This window comes from Pleurodeles waltl, chromosome 12, assembly GCF_031143425.1.
Source record: "Pleurodeles waltl isolate 20211129_DDA chromosome 12, aPleWal1.hap1.20221129, whole genome shotgun sequence".
Taxonomy (NCBI): Eukaryota; Metazoa; Chordata; class Amphibia; order Caudata; family Salamandridae; genus Pleurodeles; species Pleurodeles waltl.
Genome location: NC_090451.1, coordinates 369115210 through 369138249, shown reverse-complemented (window position 1 = coordinate 369138249; position 23040 = coordinate 369115210). Strand labels below are relative to the sequence as shown.

Sequence of the window (23040 nt, the reverse complement as noted above, 5' to 3'; positions counted from 1 at the left end):
AGTTTCAAATTTTGAACCAGATCCCCATTTCCTACAGTTTCTTTGGAAGGGACAGATATTCAAATTTCTGATGTTGCCCTTTAGGCTGCCTAAGCTCCATGGGGCTTCACCAACCTTCTTAGGAGAAATCATCCATGGTTCTCAATAAATACAGCTCTCCTTAGTGGTGTTTGTGATTGACTCCTTCTCCAGCTCCCTCAATCTTCTGAGGAAGAAGGTGGTGGCCATCAAGAAAGAGCTCTTGAAAACATAGTCCTGACTGGCTCTTGTTATGCCAAGGTGGTGGGCCTTTACTCATCCTCCATCCAGACGATCTTCCTTGGCACGCTTCTTTGTAATTGAGCCCTCAGAGACTGGATTGGAGGCCACCCACCTCAGAAAGGACCCGTGGTACTCAAAACTTGTATGCCTCTTGGAGGAAGCCAGGACAAAACTCCAGTGGTTATTAGACCATGTGAAGATTTCTCAACAAAAGTTGTTAGTCAGCAGAGTAGCTGAACCTCCACATCAATTAACTGGACAGTTAGCAGGAACCTTTGAGGATAATAGGATTTCAAACGACTGGGTAAACTACTGCATGATCCTGAAGTCAGATAGTTCCTCAGTGGTCAGATCTATCAACCATCCAGGAGGCACCAAGTGAAAAACCCTTGCTGAGTTGCCAAGGATTTTGAGTATTATTGTCTGGTCAACCAGATCTTAGTAGCAGCACAGCATCTACAGGGGCACCAAACATGGTAGCAGACTGGAATCCAAATATCTCGAGGACCCTAGCAAAAGGAATTAGTTAAAGTCTGATGGAGTGTTGGCATCAAAGGGGATAGATCTTCTGAACTCTCACCTAAACCATCACAAGTCCTTCAAGTTGTCCTCCAAATCCTGGAGCCCTGGCTCTGGATGCCTCCCTCCAAATTTGGGGGGTAAGAGGGGAAAGAAGGGCAGGGAGGGGGGTAGAACTGCTAACTATACCTTTAACCCTTTCACCATGATAATGAGAGCTGCAGCTCAAGCGAGGAGGACAAGGAGCAAAAAGTAAGGTTGGTCACTCCTCTGTTGAGCGCAGGTATGGTTTCTGTTTGTACAGGAACTTTACTCAGATTCTCTGAACATTCTGCCTCACAGTTCTGGCATGCTGAAGGATGCTCAGGGAAGGATTCGCACACTAGTCCAAGAGGGATCCCTTCGGCTCAAGAGGTGCAAATTTAAGGGATCGCTGGATGATGTCTGGACTTTAATAACAATGTGAAGCACTCTTTCACAGAGTGCTGGGTGGATAGCAGCTGTAAGCAGTATTGATCAGCCTGGAAACATTGAATGCATTGGCGAATGGGACTTGAGAAATAAAAATCTTGTATTTCCATTTCTTTAATGTTAATGTCCTTTTTGTACCTGTTTAACAAATTGTACTTGTAAATTGTATAATATTGTATGAATGTACTTTTCTTCTTAATTCAAGTGCCCTTTAATCTCAACAATAATGCTAAGGTTTATGGCTCTACTAGGTACAGAACCCATTTTATTTGAGATAGTACATTTGACATTTTTAGCGTCTTGTAGCAAAGCGTAGCTTCATTTTCGATACTGGCAACCAGAAGTGTGATTTTAAGTAAATTAATGAAAGCAGCAGTGTGTTAATGTATTGTCCTTGAAGCAGATATACACCTCAGGTTTTATCTGTGAGAACCCTGCACCTGCTCACTGGATTATTTTCGCTGAAGGTAATAACTTTCCATCATGTTTGTGCTCCACAGACTTGTGTAGAGGGGAAAAGGTATATAAACCGTTCCATTTTGTATGATTTTAGCATTACATGTTCCAAATGGCAGTTTTTAGGTGAGCGCTCTGGTCAGCTGAAATGACAATTGTCTCTGGAGTACTGCTTCATACTTTGAGATTAAACACATGTTAAACATTTGGCTTCTCAACATGTGTTTTATTTTAAAGGCTTGTATATTGGGTCTCATGGGGGTAGGACCGGTCCACTTATAAACTTCCTCTCAAAGTTCACTTCAGTAGCAGACAGGTCAGTTAACACCGATCGCTCGTAGCAGCCAGCTGTTGGGACCTCCTGAACCTCTTTCCTCTGGAGTGTGAATCAGATCCTCAATCGTTTCTGGTCCTGAGCCCTCAAGGAGTTCCTCTTAAGGAAGGAGCTCTCAGTTCAACTGGCAATGTTACTCTGTATGTTGTCCTGCTGGCGGTTTAGAGCATTGGGGCTCTGGTCTTATCAAGCAGGATTTTCACCCAGGATGAGATGACGTTTAATATTGGTAGGAGAATGAAGTCTAAAACAGGCTGTCCCTTTCTAGCCCTTGTGAACCCTTCCAAGCTTTTGTGTGGTCCATTTCTTAAAGGTTTATGAGGTAAGGATAATTCAATTTTGGCCTGAAGAGGGACAGTAACTCCTTATTTAAAAAAAAAAAAAGTAGCACATCAGGGAAGATTCTTGCCATAGAATTGCTCGCTGGGTGTTTTCGGTCTTGTTTGAAGTAGTTATCAACAAGTCCTGATTTGGTGATCATTTGGCTAGTGGGGCAAAGGCACCCAAGCCCTTTTCCTTGGGAATCAGATGGAAAGACAGTATGAATGCTGCACACTGGTCTATGAAAACCTGTTTTAGTTTAAACCAGGATTGGATATTTGGTATCTGATGGTAAATAAGCTTTCAAATTGCATAATCCTCGACTCCTTTCCTAACATAGAATGCAAAATGTCCTAGCTAATGTGACAGAAAGTTCCAATTCTATGAAGGGTATGTAGGCAAGGATTACCCTGTTGAATGCTTCAAGGATTACACTTTGCAAGATGTCTGTAAGGTACAAGTAAACATTTCCTCTTTTCCACAAGCTGATGATCTTATTCAATGTTTATAGACCATGCTTTAAGACTTGGGTTTTCTCTGCAGTATTGAATTGCAAACAGGAGTAACAGGACTCCCTGCTATCAAACTTTGGTTTGTTGCACAAAAAAAAGAAAGAAAAAAAAAAAAAAAAACAACAACAAAAAAACAACAACAATAATAAAAGGACGACTTGGGGGCAGTGGCTACCTACAGTTATTCCAGGTGGCATTTTTTGATTGGCTGTTGAATATGGACTATTCCTTGGAGATATAGTTATTTTCTAATTGTGTTTTTCTAAAAAGCTTGATATTGCCCGTTGGGGCTGGAAATAAATGTTGCACGCATAATCTTTGTCTCAATGTCCTTAATAGAAATGCGATTTTCTATCACATTTGCTGATAATTTTTACATTCCTAACCTTAAGAGTGAGTTTCAAAGCACTACCTTTCAGGGAAAAAGGAGTGACAATTAACCAAGTAAATGAAGGAATGCCGACATAATGCACTATTCACCACTCAGGATTTTAGTCACCAGACAGTCCTGTTTGCCAAAAGTAAGTAAACACAAAGTGGCCGCCCAGCAAATGTCAGCAAGGGCCCTTGAAGACAGTCCACAAATGCCAGGCAAAGTATCTCTCCACATAAGAGTAGCATATCTTAAAGGAAAGCCCAAATGTAAGACAGTTTGTTTGGTCACCGCTTTGCCAGTGCTTAAATCCAACAAGGGGGCAAAGGGAATGGGTTGATACATACACTTTAAATCTTTTAAGAAATGCAATGTTAGAGGTGCTCTGAAAAAAGAAGGCTGGTCAGAAAGAATTATAAATATAGAAGGAGAAGCCAAATAGCCTTTGATGGTAGAAAACTACTAATCCCCATTCTCAGTGGAAAGTGTACTGCACAGAATACCAGACACTTGATCATCAAAAGGGTTTAAGCTTGCAGCCTGACACCATAAAACAAATAAGTCACAGCGACCCACATGGACAGACTTGAAAGTTAGCTTATGGACAGCTAACGTGACACCATCTAACTGGCGATGTTCAATTACCACATGTGCAGACGAAGTGTTGGTGGACTAAGAGAGGGTTCACTGACCTACTGTGCAAACAGTTCTATTGTGTCTGCTGTGAATGTGAAGGCTGAATGCTGAAAATCCAACACAATGATCTATCAAATGCTCCTTGCCTCTGCAATAAGGATCAGAAGCGTGCATCCACTTTCACCTTCTTCAGAACCTTTGAGTGAAGAAATGGGAGGAAAGTCATTAAGCGGTTTCTGTGCCACCAGCCAAGTCATAAGGTGGATGCCAGGTATGGCAACTGCGGAGTGCAATATGTAAGTGTACATTTTGGAGTGATCATACGACTATATGGTCAGCCAGGAACGACACACTAAAAAGCAGTACTGTGCTAGATAAATAACTATAAATAAGAATGAAGTGTGGTGTATTTTAGATGGTTGATACAACAAGTGTGGGCAGATAAAAGGAGGCAGAACTACGAGGCACTTCCCAAGAAGATATTCAAAGAGGTTGAACCAAGGATCATTGAGCAATCAGCGTGGTAAGGTAATACCCACGATTATGGTCGTAGCAATTCTTTGTTTTTGTGGAGGTAATTCAGATGAATAGTTGAGGGACTGTAAGGAGTGGTGAAAATTAACCCTATAGCGAACCTGGGTCACAGTACCTTAAGCAGTGACACAAATAGCACCTGTCCCATGTGTAGAAACGTGCAATGCTCCAGTGTGGCAAACCATCTGCCGTAGTCCCTAGTGTGTAAAAGGGGAATAACTAGCAGTCTCAATATTCTGGTGTAAAACCCACAGACATAAACGAGGGATACTTGGCCCTATACATCAGCCTACTATTCTAATAAAAAACTGCTTTGCAAAACAGCCCTTACTTTTCAGAATAATAGATCGACTGTAGGTATTAGTGTACAACAGGTCCCGGTGTAGCAAACCTGCCACTTTACTTGGGAAATCAGATTGGTTCAAGGGCATGTAACTTATCTTTGTTGATTAGGATTGTGCACCCTTTTTGTCGAAAGTTAGTACTCCGCACTGAGAATATTCTAAACGTACAAGGTTAAGGAATAGGGATCATCATGCATCAAAAGTACATTCACAAAGAAAAGTTGTAAAATGTATGCCCTAAATAAGCATGATAGACAAAACGTTTTTCATTATACGTTTATATGAGTATTGCTTTCAAACTTGAAAAAATGGTGGCTTAATTTGTGCTGCATACAAATTTGGTGCTGGAGGCACAGCACCAAGTGAACAAGTACAGAACCTGCAGAATAAAGATGGACATTAAAAAAATGTCAAATTAAACTTTTTTTTAAATGTACCTATAATTGTTAGTTCCAATATGTTGGAAAAAGTCCCACGGTTTTTAAGTGTCGACATTTTGACTACATATGTCAAAAAACTGGACTATGTTAGCTTCAGGATGGAAGGCGGGAGCTACTTAATGTGGTCACCATTAAAATTACTGAAAAGAGGATGGAACAGGCAATGTGTGTAGTAAGAATTCGTGCAGTGGGGCTAAATTGGCACCCAAAGTAATCTCAGACAGGACACAATGTAAAAACAGTATTGTCTTATCGACCAAACTAGAAAATTAAAGCAACACAGTAAAGATGGTTCAGATATCTAAAAGGTCCTACAAATACCCCAGTTATTGCCCAGTCAAGTTATTTTCAAAAATCAGCAATGACCAGTTAAGCAAGATTGCCATTAGTTTATGCGTGCCAAAAGTAACCATTTACCACATTATATTTAAATATTTTATGTTGGCTATTGTTGATAAATGAGAACGCAAATATCCTAAAAAATAAACATGAGATCTCCCCGTGTTCCAAAAGCCAGAGATCTACTCTGCCCAGCATCTATAGGAACTCAATCGTTAATAAGGCAAACACTGAAGCCATTAGCCAAAAACAGAAAAAAACACAAAGCTAAGAAAACATCTACCTCCAGCTCAAATCTCACCTGGGTGATCATTTCCAGCACTGTTCTTCGTGTTCAGAAGAGTTGTAGGCTTAACCAAGATGACCCCATAACCTTCATTGTTGTGGATCACGTTATTTTCCAGAGTTATTTTGGGGATGTCATAAACTTCATCAAAAAAATCCTACGACACAAATAGGGAAATGAAGTCAAACAAATTCATTATAAAAACAGATAATCAACCCAATATTTAACATTGCAGATGGGTTATAAATAGTCCCACTTACAGAAACATACAATAAAATTACCATACCTAAAATCGGTTACTTCTGTAAAATTTAGGCCACCAGTAAACCTCTTTCAAACACAATCTTCGTTGGGTGAGCCCCTAGGCCCAGCCCCAGCCCCAAGGAGTATTTTAGTCTTGCTGTCATGATGTAGTGGATCCTATTTAGTTTTATTGGAAATCAGGAGCTCTCTTACTCTTCTGGCTTGCAGATCTGTGACCCCGTCACCTAGTAACTTTTAACTTACTTAGCCTGCTCTGCTTTAGTACATTTATTTAATTATTTCTTCCAAGATGGCTGTCATGTTTGTAATTAGGAAGATGTTTTGATTTCACGTTATCAGTACCACTCTGTGAAGGCATCAAAGACAAGTGATATATAGTAGGCATTCACATCATGTCCCTTTCCCACTTACGTGGACAGGAAGATAATGTACCTTTTGAGGGAATTGTTTATAAAATATATGCCCCAAGCATGCCTTCTTATCTATTGTTTGGGAACATACCTGTTTTAGTGGTCCTACAAGATCTGTATAAAAGCATCTCATGCAGACAAGGTTATCAGAGAGATTCCTACCAGATGCCATCAACGCTGTCTATGCAACACTTCCCCTTGATGCAGATCCAGCCTTCCTTTCCCCACGGAGTCTGATCTAGAGACCTCATTACATGGTAACGTGGGTTGGGGGGGGGGGGGGGGCTCTTCTCATGGACAGGGTACTGGCAGATTACGGTTATCACACCTAGCTCGCTTTAGGTTAGAGTTTAGGTTTTCCATGCCAAGGTATTAAGGCCTATTTCACATCTCATGTGATTGCAAGATGGTGGTGGTCTTTATATTCACCACTCGTTTCTACAATTCTGCTTCTTGCATTGTTCATTATCCTAATCATTACAGCTCATGCATTTTACGATGGATTGCGGTCTTGTAAATAAAACCTATTGAAAACTTCACTGCATCTCCTTCATTGCCTGTGTGTGACTGAGACTTACTGCTCATATGAGAAAAGGATAATCTCAGTTTAACTACGACTCCCCCGAGATTTCGCACTCTAGAGTCCATGCGCAAAGGCTGCCAGAAATCACTTTTTACTGTTTGGATTTTTGGTGAGGTGCTGCTTGTGAGCAGCAAGGGTTGGACCGACAGTTGTCACTTGTTGTAGGATTGGCCTTGTCGCCTACAAACAAAAGTGCAGTCATCCCTAAACCAGCAGTCTTGCCCAAAGCAAGAGTCCAACTTTGACAATGTTACTGGATGTTCAGGCACATCTTACTGCCTCTTGGGAATTGGTTTCAACAGAATGCATGGTGGACTATTTAATGTATGAAAAGTACACTATCTTCACACTTTTTTGTCACATTCAGTTCTTTACCTCATATCTGCACTGTATACAAAATGCAATCATTGTTATTATTTTTCAATGGTACAACACATTGGTTACCATTACAGCAAAACCAATAGGGCAGCAAAGGTCTAATGGTCAGCATTAGGGCAGAATATTCAGAGCGCCTGGCAGCTTTCCTGCCGCAAGTTCACCACTGAAATACAAATTAGGTTGCCTGTTAACTTTAGCAAAGTCGATAACCTGGTCCATAACTGAAAACTGAAACATGAACTATTGGCTTTGCCAGTGCTTTTTTTTTGGGGAGTCTGGGTGGGGGTAGTTTCACCTTTCGTTACAAGTCAGAACAGTCTGCTCTAAAAGCTTGCAAACTCAAACACACCATTTTCAATGCACTTAGCAGAGGTTGCGCTTATGATAAGCCAAAGAAAAACAACAAAAAAAAGAAAATTACGAGACTGCACTTTGTTAGACTTAATTTTAAAGGATATGTTCTGGCAAAACTACTAAACAAATATTTGTACTTGTTCCCATAACCCAGTCAACAGCACCTTAACTACAATACCTAAATTTCCTTGCTGTATTTAAACTTAACCGACCTCTCATCATTAAGTTAGGGGTGCAATTTACGTATTAAGTTAGCTCTGTGATTTTTCAATCAATTCTATGGTGCAGAGGTAGGTCATTTTGAAAGGATAAAACTGGACACCCCTGAATTTATCAACAGGTTTAAGAGATAAGTCACTCTGTGAGTACCGTTACCCTAAGGAATGGGGTGATCTAGTATGGATGTTGGAAGAAGACCAACAAAGTTCAAAAGGTGGAGGTGGTACACACATTGTCAATAGTGCAGATTAGTAGTAAGACCATGATTAACATTTTGATTCGTCATTAATGACATCAGAGACTACACAAATCTAGGCAGCAGACATGCAAGTGAGTACCGACCTTGATGAGAATGCCATCCTTGCAGTGATGAATGCCATTGCCAATCAGGCTACAAGTACTTCCTGGGTATATTTCTATACCTGCACCCTGTAAAAACAATGTAACAGGGCATTGAACAAATTGGAGAAACAAGTGAGGCACTGCTAGGTCAACAATGAATAGACTATACTTGAAATATATGGTGGCCTTTTTTTCAGGCAGGTTATTTTACCCGATTTTTTGGTGATAGCATCAGGCTTCTAAGGATGGATCATACATTATGTCTAAAGAAACAATGTAGGCCAAAATGTTTTGGATCTGGTGGAAGCCATTTTAGAGCAGAACAGGTGACAGACAATGTCAGGCTAAAACTCTTCTCCAAATACTGGTGCCAGTGTACTTTAGTGATAAAAAAAACTGATTATGAGAAACGCAGATTGTGGGACCTAGTACTGCTCACAAAATATTACTAGACATGTCAGCAGCAACCATGTCAAGACGTACAGCTTTAAGTCTGTCACATATCACTTGCACACCAACGTCATCAAATACAGATGTGGCCACCCCTCTAGAATGATCATTAAGAGAGAGGCTAACCACACTGTCCCAGCATTCTTGAAAGATGCTCAATACATTCTGGGATTGGATATTGTGGACGGTGACAGCTTGGCTCAAGGGAAAGACTGGGCCATGCCTTCACATGGTAAAAAGTGGCAGAAGGTGCAAAGTAGTCAACACAGAAATCAATTGGATTGCTCAGAATTTTAAGAAAGCAGAAACTCCTACAAAACCTTTGCAGGGACGGTGGAGTCCAAGTCAAAGAAAACTAATGATCTAAGGTTGTCTGTCCGCCTACTGACATGTTAAAGCATGCTGAAATAATTTTGGGTATCTGGCGAGGCATTGGGTGTGCAAGACGTGATTGCTGGGTGGTGCGTTATGCTGGTGATCATCAACAGCACTAGACGCCCCTGCATACTTAAGTTTCATCATTGTTGTGGGCCCACTGTGGGGCAGAGAGGAGGTTTTGCAATTTTTACGCATTCACATGAAGTTCATTTTGGAAATGGCCCGTGATAACTGAAATGTTGATTTTAGAGTTTGCTGTATTTGTTATTGGGAAAGGGCCAGCAGCAACATGACCATGGAAGCCAGTGTATAAGGCATAGGTTACTCTTCAGAACTACTCATGGTATTGACTCTCGCTTCCTATGATGCCAGAGGTGAAATAGCCCAATCTAGTTCCTAAGTCTTCTGAAGAGATGTCCGCCCTAATGGCCCTACATTTGCATCCATCAGGAGATGCCTCATGTGCAACAAGATCAGTCTGAAGATCCAGCTTGTTTTGAAAGCAATACTTGTCTTTGGCAATATCTATTCTTCTACCATCATTCTTGAGACCAATCGTTTTCAGAAGCAGCAACAAGAAGGGGCAAAGGTGGTAAGTGGAAAGCGGTCAATGGGACCTAGGATGGTTGATCAATATCATCAGCCTCAGTGTATGCCCTATGGAATAATACCCTTCCCTGAGATAATCCATAAAAATAGGAGTGTTTTATTTGGGTCAATTTATTGCTGGTAGCAACCTTAATATTACCATGTCCTCATGGAATTATAGATCTCAACAGCAGCTGAAGGGTGGGGGGGAGAAGAGGGAGATGGGACTGCAGCAAACATACAGGGAAAACAATAGCTAGGTGACCTGGATCTGACAGATGTGGTACTTTTGGAATCCTGAGCTCTAAATTCGCCAACTTTTTGTCAGTTCATTAGACATAGCCAAGATTCTTTGTTGGTAGAAAAATGCCTAATAGGGGTCCTGGATTTCATGTACCAGTTCCTGCAGTCTCATTCGGATCACTACTTTCTATTGTGGAATAACACTTGGCCCAGGAAGAAGACAGTCTTGTATTATTTGATGGGTGTAGTGAGGGGAGGTGTTATAAAGGAAGCATTTTACCTTAAGATGAGGGAAGCTCTAATAGTTAAACTCATACAGGAAATAGAAGAAAGTGAAAATAAACAATACATGGCCATCTAGACTGAACTAGCAGAGGATTAGAGTGCTGAGAGTACATATAGCACTATAGAAACAGACAGGGCTAATTATGTATGAGTAAGAGTAAAGCAGTACCATGAAGGAAGGAATAAAGAGCAGAGCAAGCTATGTCTCAGAGGTGAAGAATACATCAGGTGTAGTACAGGTACTGATAATAGCAAGTGTTGGACGTGGCTCTTTTTTGAATGGTTATCCCCAAACTTTCTGCCTACTTCCTCCTATTTTTTTTCTGGCCTGTTTTTGTTGGCTTTAGGACTCTGGGCACTTTACCACTGCTAACCAGTGCTAAAGTGCATATGCTCTCTGCCTAAAATGTATTGGTGAATGATATCTTTTAAGTGTAATTTCCCATACAGAGAAGATAGATAGATGGAGTTTAGAGTCTCTGACCTCACAATTTAAAAATACATATTTTGGTGAAGCTGGTTTTTGAATTGTAAGCTCGAATGTGCCACTTTTAGGAAGTGGGCATTTTCTTGCTTAACCAATATGTGCCTCTGCCTGTCTGCTGAATGCAGGTCTGGGTCAGGATGACAGCTGGGCTGTTTGTGCACTCACTCTAGACAGTCACACAAAGGGAGCTGAGGTGTGCTTTGCATATCCTGGATGGCCCTCACCAGGCTGATGGGTCTTCCTGAGCTAGAGTGGTAGGAGGAGCGGACACCTGCACCTGAATAGGGCTTTGCCTATCTTTACACAAAGCAGTCTCCAACCCTTTGGAGAGTGTCTGGGGCCAGGGCCGGGGAAATCAGGATCTTGTGCACGACAAAGGCTTCTCTTTGAACTTGCCTACTTCAAAGATAGAAATGAGTATAAGTACTGGGCCTCTGACCCCACATAGCTAGAACACTTCTGGACTGAATACATACTGCCAGAAAGAAAAGCTGGATGCTGTAGACGGTCCACACTGAGATCCATTGTTGAGTGGAATGTTAGAGGTGGCACAGAATGTGAAAACATGTTTTGGGGGCAGTGTGAGTTAGAGATTGATGGACAGTAGGGAAAGGGAGGATTATTTGATAGGAATGAACTGGTGTGATGTCTGCCTAATGTTGCAATATTACCTTGAAAAAAGTCAACTGAGACTCAAGCCAAAAGAAACAGCAAGGAACAATTATGCAACTGTTTGCTTAATAAAACAAAACTGATAAAGAATGGCAGAAAATGCATTACTTCTAGAATCTGCCTGTAAAGATTGTAATAAGCATCTCAAAACTAGGAATAAAATAACTTATCACCGTCCCCAAAATGGGTCCCTCAATTATCCTGACACATCAACGAAATACCATTTATTTTATTTGTTTGCAAAAAGGAAGACATCCTTCTTAACACAAACACACATGAAAAAACAAATTTTTAAAAGGTTTTTGATTACATACTTTAGCACCGTATAAGTCACAGTATGTCATCATTAACTCTGCAGACGTCCGAAGCGTGACTCCTGTAGTCTCGCACTGCAACACACAGTTATCTAGTACAGTTTTTCCTTGGTGCACACCTGAAACATATAGGTGCAAATGTCATACTGTAGAATATGATTATATGTAGGCAGCAGATCAAAGTTAAGAAATCGTGGTTCTTTTTGCATTTACTTTCAATGGAGATAGTTGGAACAAACTAGTTATTTGCCAAAGGAACTGTATATTTGGTGTCCATCATCCTTCTATATCTTCTGTCATACTTCTGGATGATTTTCCCCTTTAGAGCATGGAAAATACATTTGCTAGCGCAGCAAAAGGAAACCAGAATACATGACTTTGTCCCACCAGGCTACACACTCATGACATGCATTTTGTTCTGTTCTTCAGTTCCCTCTCAGCTTACCCCTGTTGTATGCCCACTAGCATAACATACAGGGAATAACTACAACATCATATGAAGAGGATCAATGGTGATAAGACTACTGGATTGGATACAGAATGTACAAAATGGAGTAAAACCCTGATTTCTACATCCTCATCCCTATGTCCGTTTTTTGGATACACTCGATAGGTTTGCCTGAGTATCTGATATAACTGGAGCACAATTGCAATTGATAAGCTATATATTGTTTAGCTGGATAGAGAAAGCACAGAAAAAGAAAAAAAACGAACCAGTATGGTGGACAAGGAAACAAACAAAAAAAGAAGAAAAAAAAAATGGAAAAAATTAAAATGGAATATTTAGAGATAAACAGAGATGCTCAATGAACAAGTTACTTACCTTCAGTAAAGCTCTTCCTGGGGGATACTTCTATCTAACCGCTATTAGAAAAACTCTCATGGCATCTGACAGATCTGGAAGTTTCCCACAGCAGTACTCCTGCAGGCGAATAAGTAGTGCAGTCCGGCTCCGCGTTGGCTTCGTTCTGCCATGAATGTTATTGTGTGGAGCTGCATATGAGCATTATTTCTGTGAGTGGTCAGTTTCTTGCATGAGTCTATCCACGCCTTCAGGTGCGGAGCACAAAACAATTGGAGGTACCAGTAAGCACAACTATAGTTTGGGACCTTTTTCAATGGTAAAATTAGACCACTCCACAGAATGGATAGGTGGGCGGGCAGTGAGGACCAGCGGTCAGATAGAGTATCCACCAGAAAGATTGCTACAGAAGGGAAGTAACTTGTTCTTCTGATGGATTCTTGTCACTAGATTCTTCATCCTTACTATAGATGCCAAGGTCACACGTCCCAAGACAAAATGGAGGGTCTGTATAGTGTGCTCAGCCCAAAAAGTCCACCAGGACAGAAAGGGGACAATGTCCTTCATGTAGGATCTGGCTGCCAGTGAGCTAAAGTGATCACTAAAAGGAATACAGTATTTAGTGTCAGAAGGCACAATGAGCATCTGTGCATCAGCTTGAAAGCAGTACACATGAGTAATGTCCGGGCCAAATGAAGGTCCCAAATTGGCAACAAAAACAGTTTGGGAGGGAACATGTGTTTTAAACCTTTAACAAACCACATCACAACAGGTGATTTTAAAAAGGATGGTTGGTCCTGTAGAAGCAGAAGGACCAAAAGGGCCAATAAATAACCATCACCAATGCCTCCCACAAAATCTTCTGAGGCCTAAAGACAAAACAAATAACAAAATATTGGACAGCTTGGCTTGCTAAGAAGGATCTCTCCTGCGGACTCCACATCAGGTCACAAATTTGTCACTGCACCTGGCATAAATAGACTTTGTGGAAGGGTGCCCGGCAGCCAGAATTACATCCACAACGTTGACCAATGAAATGCCATCAACAGCCGCTGTTAAATCTCCACACAGAGATGTAGATGGTGCGGAATATCCTCCTGAAGTGGTAAGATGATCGTAGGGCAGCTGCACATACTCAGATATTCAAGGTACCACACTTTCCTGACACAAATGAGGGCTACTGGGATGAATTGGGCCTGGTGATCCTGATTTTCTTCAGAACTCTTGAAAGAAGAGAAAAAGGGAGAAAGACATACAAAAGCCCTATATTCCACCTCATTCAAAATGCATTTGATAAGAAAGTCCTTCACGGGAACTCCAACATGCAAAAGTTTGGACACTGCAAGTTTCTGACAGAGGCAAAAAGATTTAGTCTGAGCTCTTCCCATTGTCAGAAGATACCCTGTGCCACCTCAGGGTGCACCTGCCATTTGTGATCTGACTGAGATCATCCGTCCTGGCATTCAATGATGCCACCAGACAGTCACAATCAGGGAGATACCCTAATGTTTCAATCAACTCCACAGGTGCGGAGCCTTCTGGCACAGGAACCAGGATTCCCCTCCGACTTGCCTGTTGCAGCACTGCATGATGGTAGTTGTTGGACTTTTTCCCCTTATGCAGGGTCATCCCCAATCTTTTTGCCTCCTGCCTCCTGTTTTTTCGGACCTGTTTTTGTTGGGTTTAGAACTCTGAGCACTTTACCACTGCTAACCAGTGCTTAATTGCATATGCTCTCTGTGTAAATTGTATGGTTGATTGGTTTATCCATGATTGGCATATTTGATTTACTAGTAAGTCCCTAGTAAAGTGCACTAGAGGTGCCCAGGGCCTGTAAATCAAATGCTACTAGTGGGCCTGCAGCACTGGTTGTGCCACCCACAATAGTAGCCCTGTAAATATGGCTCAGACCTGCCACTGCAGTGTCTGTGTGTGCAGTTTTAAACTCACTTGTCAGGCCTAAACTTTCCCTTTTCTTACATGTAAGACACCCCTAAGGTAGGCCCTAGGTAGCCTAATGGGCAGGGTGCAGTGTATTTATAAGGTAGGACATGTACTGATGTGTTTTACATGTCCTAACAGGGAATTAGTGCCAAATTCGGTTTTCACTGTTGCAAGGCCTATCCCTCGAATAGGTTAACATGGGGGCTGCCTTTAAATATGATTGAAGCGTAGATTCCCTTTGGGAGCGGATAGACATGTGGAGTTTGGGGTCTCTGAGCTCACAATTAAAAATAACTCTTTATTAAAGTTGGTTTTAAGATTGTGTGTTTGAAAATGCCACATTTAGGAAGTGGGCATTTTCTTGCTTAAACCATTCCGTAACTCTGCCGGTTTGTGGATTCCCTGTCTGGGTCAGTTTGACAGTTGGGCTGTTTGTGAATCCCCTCTAGACAGTGACACAAAGGGAGCTGGGGTGTAGCCTGCATATCCTGATGAGCCATCTGTGCTAGGAGGGAGGGGAGGAGTGGTCACTCACACCTGAAAGGGCTGTGCCTGCCCTCACACCATGCAGTCTCCAACCTCCTGGTGTGTGTCTGGGGCCTGGCCTGGGCAAGGCAGGATTTCACAAACAAAAGACTTTCCTTTGAAGTAAGCCTACTTCAAAGGCCAAAATGGGTATAAGAAGAGCACCCAAACCTCCAGACTTTAGATTACTGCTGGATATCAAGAGGAACCTCTGCCTGGAGAAGAGCTGAAGAGAAGTGCTGCCCTGCCTGGGACTGTTTTGTGGAGGTATCCTGCTGTAGCTGCTTCTGCCTGGTGAAACGGGACAAAGACGGGACTTTGTTGTGCACTCCTGCTTGTGAAGAAATCTCCAAGGGCTTGAGGGCCTGAGCTTGCCTCCTGTTGTTGAAGGGCCATCAAAGACTTCTCCTGCTAGCACCTGGACCTCTCTGCTGAAACTCCTGCCCTGCCAAGTGGTGCCCTATCCAGTTCCTGGGGCCCTGAAAGGTGAAGTTGACAGACCAAAATTGAAAATCCACACACCGCCTGCCGTGCGGGGAAATTTCCAACGCAACCTCCGAGACGCGGCTGAAGAAACGACACGCCGCCAGCTTAGCGGCTGAAATCAACACTCCGTCTGCACCGCGCACGAGGCTGGAGAAACAACGTGCCACATCACTAACGGAAGCTGGTAACATCACAACCCACAGAGTGTGGTTTTGCTGATACCGTGCAGCAGGACTTTAGACGCAAACCTTGCTGGGCGCGGAAAAACGACGCGACGCCTGCCCAGACCAGAGTGCTTGCCAGGATCGACGCATCGCTCTCCAGCGGAGGAAAAATTACGCACGCCGACCCGAGAAGGAGAAACGACGCAAGGTCTTGAGGAAAACTTTTTCGACGCACACTCACCCGTGTGTGTGATTTTGACGCTACCCAGGTACTATTCAACACTAACAGTGTTTTTACTGTTTACAAAAGGATTTAAGACTCTTTTGCTTTTAAAATTAATAACTTGACTTGTCTGTTGGATTTTTGTCGTTTTGGTCTTGTTTTGTTTAGATAAATATTTCCTCGTTTCCTAAACCTGTGTTGTGTTATTTTGAAGTGTTTTCACTGAATTACTGTGTGTGTTGGTACAAATACTTTATACCTAGACTCTGAAGTTAAGCCCGCCTGCTCGTGCCAAGCTACCAAGGAGGTGAGCGGGGGTTAGTGGAGGGGGATTCTCCTTTAGCCTGACTAGAGTGAGGGTGGACAGGGGGTAACCTGACTGCCAACCAAAGACCCCATTTCTAACAGTACAGGGAGTGCAGAATTATTAGGCAAATGAGTATTTTGACCACATCATCCTCTTTATGCATGTTGTCTTACTCCAACCTGTATAGGCTCGAAAGCCTACTACCAATTAAGCATATTAGGTGATGTGCATCTCTGTAATGAGAAGGGGTGTGGTCTAATGACATGAACACCCTATATCAGGTGTGCATAATTATTAGGCAACTTCCTTTCCTTTGGCAAAATGGGTCAAAAGAAGGACTTGACAGGCTCAGAAAAGTCAAAAATAGTGAGATATCTTGCAGAGGGATGCAGCACTCTTAAAATTGCAAAGCTTCTGAAGCGTGATCATCGAACAATCAAGCGTTTCATTCAAAATAGTCAACAGGGTCGCAAGAAGCGTGTGGAAAAACCAAGGCGCAAAATAACTGCCCATGAACTGAGAAAAGTCAAGCGTGCAGCTGCCACGATGCCACTTGCCACCAGTTTGGCCATATTTCAGAGCTGCAACATCACTGGAGTGCCCAAAAGCACAAGGTGTGCAATACTCAGACATGGCCAAGGTAAGAAAGGCTGAAAGACGACCACCACTGAACAAGACACACAAGCTGAAACGTCAAGACTGGGCCAAGAAATATCTCAAGACTGATTTTTCTAAGGTTTTATGGACTGATGAAATGAGAGTGAGTCTTGATGGGCCAGATGGATGGGCCCGTGGCTGGATTGGTAAAGGGCAGAGAGCTCCAGTCCGACTCAGACGCCAGCAAGGTGGAGGTGGAGTACTGGTTTGGGCTGGTATCATCAAAGATGAGCCTGTGGGGCCTTTTCGGGTTGAGGATGGAGTCAAGCTCAACTCCCAGTCCTACTGCCAGTTCCTGGAAGACACCTTCTTCAAGCAGTGGTACAGGAAGAAGTCTGCATCCTTCAAGAAAAACATGATTTTCATGCAGGACAATGCTCCATCACACGCGTCCAAGTACTCCACAGCGTGGCTGGCAAGAAAGGGTATAAAAGAAGGAAATCTAATGACATGGCCTCCTTGTTCACCTGATCTGAACCCCATTGAGAACCTGTGGTCCATCATCAAATGTGAGATTTACAAGGAGGGAAAACAGTACACCTCTCTGAACAGTGTCTGGGAGGCTGTGGTTGCTGCTGCACGCAATGTTGATGGTGAACAGATCAAAACGCTGACAGAATCCATGGATGGCAGGCTTTTGAGTGTCCTTGCAAAGAAAGGTGGCTATATTGGTCACTGATTTGTTTTTGTTTTGTTTTTGAATGTCAGAAATGTATATTTGTGAATGTTGAGATGTTATATTGGTTTCACTGGTAATAATAAATAATTGAAATGGGTATATATTTTTTTTTGTTAAGTTACCTAATAATTATGCACAGTAATAGTCACCTGCACACACAGATATCCCCCTAACATAGCTAAAACTAAAAACAAACTACAAACTACTTCCAAAAATATTCAGCTTTGATATTAATGAGTTTTTTGGGTTCATTGAGAACATGGTTGTTGTTCAATAATAAAATTAATCCTCAAAAATACTACTTGCCTAATAATTCTGCACTCCCTGTAGTGTTGTCCAAAAGAACCTGTACCATCCCCCAATGGACGACAGGAAGTCATTCTGCGCCTGGTGAATAGCCTGCAATTCTAACAGATTGATATGGGGGATGTTTTCCACCAGAGTCCTATGACCTCCATCTCTATTCAGTCCAGCAGTTATGATGCATCTGTCACCACTGTCAGCTCTTTGTGGGGAAGGGGCGGGGTCAGTCACTTGTCAGGTTGCGGTCAAGAAGCCACCACTGCAGATCTTGTGCAGTCTCCTCTGAAACCTGGATGACATCTGACATGTTTCCTTGTGCCTGGACCCACTGGGACTTCGGATCTCATTGCAGAAGCCTCATATGCCACCTGATAAGTGGATAAGTAGAATGCATAAGGCCAACAGGTTAAGAAGCCTCAGAGCTGCTCTTTCCAAGATTGAGGACAGAGGCTGAAACATCAGGACCTGAATGTCCTGGACTTGCCTCGATGGATGAAAGGTCCTGAGCTGCACTGTGTCCACGACAGCTCCTATAAAAGTAAATTTCTATGAAGAAGACCAGTGTGAATTCAGTGATGTCTCAAAGTTCGTAGTCACCTGATGGTACTCTACGACGGATTGTGGCAGGTCCACCTTCAACAGGGAGTCGTCAAGGAAGTGGAAAACTGTTATCCCCCAACCTCTTAAGATGGGCAGCAACCACTGCCATCACTTCCATGAACACTTAGGAGGCACAGGCGAGGCCGTAGCGGAACAAGGCAGGCTGAAAATGCTTTTGGCAAACCTTGAACCGCAGGTTACAACTGGTGAACTGCAAGATGGGCACATGAAAGTACGCATCCATCCAATCGCCCAGATCCAAGGCATTCAGACCTGAGCTAGTATGAGTATTTTGAATCTTTCATTCAACAGGAGGGCATTCTCAGGGAAAAAGCCTTCATCCTTCTTCACCAGGAGGAAATAGAAGTAACAACTCAACCCTATGTCCGGGTCCAGAACCCTCTTGATGGCCCTATTGGACAGTAGAGCTCACACCTCATGCAATAAGATAGATATGTGTGCCTCTGAAAGTCGCTACGATGTGGAAGGAAGCTGCAGAGATTCAGAAAGTAACAGAACGGTCTAGCCCTGCTGGACGACCTGGAGAACCCATCTGTTGGAAGTGATGGAATGCCACCATGGGAGAAAATATTGGATTTGGTCTCCCACAGAGTGGTTGTGTGCCGCTAAGTGCAAACGAAAGCAGCTTAGAGGCCGATACAAGAAGGGGGAAGACTGGGAAAATCCATACCCCTGGTGACCTGTGAGTTGCACACTTGAGCTCCACCATCGACCACAAAAGGTCAGGCTTTATAGCAGCAGGGATTTGGGCAGAAAATGGCCAGCAATTACTTAAATACCAAAGTTCTGGAGTAGTCTTGGAAGGTCCGAAACTGAGAAGGAAACTGTCTAGCAGAGATTGACATGCCCAAAGAACATGCCATAGCCTGGCTTTTCTTGATGTGTCCTAGAGCAGAATCAGGCTTTTTGCCAAATAGGTGGGATCCAGCACAAGGTTTATCCACAAGGGATGGTTACATAGCCCCAGAAAAACCACACTGGGGTCAACTGCTCACCCCAAGTAATCTGTAGTGTCCAGCACGAACCACGTATTAAGATGCATCCCGACCATCTCAAAAGGTTGGAGCCAGGAAGCCCTATTCTCTTCTGGAACTGCTGCCAAAATCTTGGTGGCCATGTTCCAGAGGCGGTGTCTATAACGGCCTCGTAGACAAACCAAGATTGGGGGGGGGGGGGGGGGGGGGGGGGGGAAATGTCAGGGAATGGGATTAGGATTTACTTTGCTGGTGGAAGCTTAGCCTATCAAACTCTCAGGAGTTGGGTGCTTCGTAAGAAAGTCAGGATTGCCAAGTGCTGGTTTCTGCCACTGGCCACCTGCCTGGGCAGGAGCAAGAAACATACAAAGTGCCTGTAAGACCGTCAGTAAGGGCTTTGTTCAGTGGGAATGAAGCAGGCCCTAGGTTGCAGAACTTCTGTAAGGACATTTGTCTTAAATTCAACAGACTGGAGTTGTAGGTCTGTAGGAAAGTACCATCTTTCTTGGCATGTTACCCCCATTTTGCCTGTATGTCAGTATGTTTTTGCCTGTCTCACTGGGATCCTGCTGGTCAGGACCCCAGTGCTCAGTTTATGGCCTAATGTGTGTGCCTGTATAGCGCTTGACTGTTTCACTGAGGCTCTGCTAATCAGAACCTCTGCTTTTAAATTTGTCACTATAGGCTAGTGACTTCATTTACCAATTTCAAATGGCACACTGGACCACCCCCCCGCCCCCCTCTCCCTTATAAGTCCCTAGTATATGGTACCTAGGTAGCCAGGGCATTGGGGTTCCAGGAGATCCATATGGGCTGCAGCATTTCTTTTGCCATCCATAGGGAGCTCAGACAAACCCTTGCACAGGCCTGCCATTGCAGCCTGCGTGAAATAACGCACATGTTATTTCACAGCTATTTTCACTGCAATTAAGTAACTTCTAAGTCATTTGCTGGAGGTTAGGTGCAAAGTTACTAAGTGTGAGAGCACCCTTGAACTAGCAAAGGTGCCCCCACATAGTTCATGGCCATTTCCCGGGTCTTTGGGAGTGCGGGACGTCATTACACGTGTGCACTACATATAGGTCAATAACTATATGTAGCTTCACAATGGTAACTCCGAATATGGCCATGTAACATGTCTAAGATCATGGAATTGCCCCCCCCCCCCCCCCATTCCAAATCTTGTATTGGGGAGCCAATTCCATGCATCCTGGGGGCTCCACCATGGACCCCCAGCACTGCCAAACCAGCTCTCTGAGGCTTGCACTGCAGCTACAGCTGCTACCACCTCACATACAGGGTTCTGCCCTCCTGGCGTCTGAGCATCTCAGTCCCAGGAAGGCAGAACAAAGCATTTCCTTTGAGAGCAGGGTGTTACACCCTCTCCCTTTGGAAATAAGTGTTACAGGCTGGGGAGGGGTAGCCTCCCCAGCCTCTGGAAATGCTTTGAAGGGCACAGATGGTGCCCTCCTTGCATAAACCAGTCTACACTGGTTCAGGGACCCCTTGTCCCCCGCTCTGGCGTGAAATATGACAAAGGAAAGGGGAGTGACTACTCCCCTGTCCATCACCACCCTAGGGGTGGCACCCGCAGCTCCTCCAGTGTGTCCCAGACTTCAGCCATCTTGCTTTGCAAGGTGTGGGGGCACTCTGGAGGGCTCTGAGTGACCAGTGCCAGCAGGTGACGTCAGAGACCCCTCCTGATAGGTCCTTACCTGATAAGGAAGCCAATCCCCCTCTCAGGGCTATTTAGGGTCTCTCCTGTGGGTTCTCTTCAGATTCTGCTTGTAAGTTTCCTTCAGGAATCCTCTGCAACTACTACTTCATCCTCTGACCTCAGATCAACTGCGGCTTGCTTAGGGATACTTTTCTTCTGCAACTTCAGCTCCGGCCAGCAACTTTCCACGGTGTGCACGTTCTGAGGACTCCGCGGTTGTGCTGCACCAACCGCGTTTTGCACCTCCTTTGTCCCCGTGTCCTGGGACTCCCGTGAGTGCTGTCTGGCATCCTGAGGGCTCTCTAAAGTGCTGGGAGCCCCCTCTTCCTCCTCACACACAGTTGAGGCCCCCAGGTCCATCCCAGTGCCATTTTGACGCAAAACGCATATTTGTCATAACCAAGGCTTGTTGGCGACTTCCAACACGAAATCACGTCTGCATCCATCTTCACGTTGTGGGACAGCTTTTGCATCACGCAAGAACTGGCTGGCATCTTTCTAGGGTGCATTCCTGCAGTCTTCGACTAACCGGGGACTCTTCTTTTGCACCCTCTTCTGGGTTGGCAGGGTCTCCTGTCCTTCCTGGAACTTCTTTCGACTTCTGGACTTGGTCCCCTTCTTTTGCAGGTCTTCAGGTCCAGGAATCCAGCAGTTGTTGTTTGCAGACTTGATTGGTTACTGTAAAATCCCAATCACGAGGTGTAGTGTGTCCTAAGGAAACTTGCAGTACTTTACTCCTGCTTTTCTGGGCTCTAGGGTGGGGTAATTTACTTACCTTTACTGTATTCTTACTCTCCCAGAGATTCTGCACACACATATGTCTAGGGGGGGGGGGGGGGGGATTCGTGATTCGCATTCCACTTTCTTAGTATATGGTTTGTGTTGCCCCTAAACCTATTTTCTCCCATTGCATTCTATAGCATTTCCTATTGTTTCCACTATCCTATGACTAATTACTTGTCTAATTTTGGTGTCTAGTGTATATATTGTGTATAATACTTACCTCCAGAAGGAGTATTGTCTCTAAGATATTTTTGGTAGTGTGTCACTCATATAAATACCTTTATTTTTGGTAACACCGAGTATTGTCTTTACTTGTGTATAAGTAGTGCGTAACTATAAGTGGTATTGCAAAAGCTGTGCATGTCTCCTAGTTCAGCCTAATCTGCTCTGCAATAGCTACCTCTATCAGCCTAAACTGCTAGAACACTACTACTTCACTTATAAGTGATAACTGGACCTGGTATAAGGTGCAAGTACCCAAGGTACCCACTACAAACCAGGCCAGCCTCCTACAAGGTCCATAAGCTCAACAGCACATAAAACTACCACAGCAACAGAAGCACTCTTTTCCATTGGAGACCCAAGTGAAAAAAAAAATCCCAAACCTGTATCAGGGTACGTATCGACCACACTAGCCTCCGTAAATCATCTACAAACTCATCATAATATGGGGGGGTAAATAATCCCCACAAAGGCTGTTATCTGCTAAAAATGATGGTAAACTCTGTCTTAATCGGCACCAAAAAGATGAAGCCTCTGAGTAAGTCCCCATGGTATGAGGGGGAGTTATATGACTCAGGCTGTACAGCAACCAGGTGCGCTGGAGAGGATTCAAAGCGTGACCTTGGTTGAGGTGGATTTGTCTCAGAGTCAGATATCAGAGTTGGTAGCAGCTCCTCTTCTAGCATCAGCGATGTGAGCCTGGCATCAATGAAAAAGGGACCAGAGGTCTTGAGGCCAGAATGGAAGTCGGCACAGAAGTTGGGGCGGAACAAAAAACAGGTTGTTGGGGCTCAGGCTATAACAGATGGATGTGCCAGTGATAACCCAACCAAAGGCCTC

At 43.7% G+C, this 23040-nt stretch overlaps 1 protein-coding gene across 1 annotated transcript in view; it reads right to left on the bottom strand.

Moving 5' to 3' along the window:
- SHCBP1 (SHC binding and spindle associated 1) overlaps positions 1–23040 on the bottom strand; it is a 207191-nt gene that overhangs the window by 12362 nt on the left and 171789 nt on the right. The window contains exons 10-12 of the mRNA XM_069216652.1: positions 11794–11912; positions 8377–8463; positions 5842–5983 (exon numbers count right to left, since the gene is read on the bottom strand). Of these exons, the coding sequence (XP_069072753.1) occupies positions 5842–5983; positions 8377–8463; positions 11794–11912 (348 nt within the window). The remainder of the gene's footprint in view (positions 1–5841; positions 5984–8376; positions 8464–11793; positions 11913–23040) is intronic.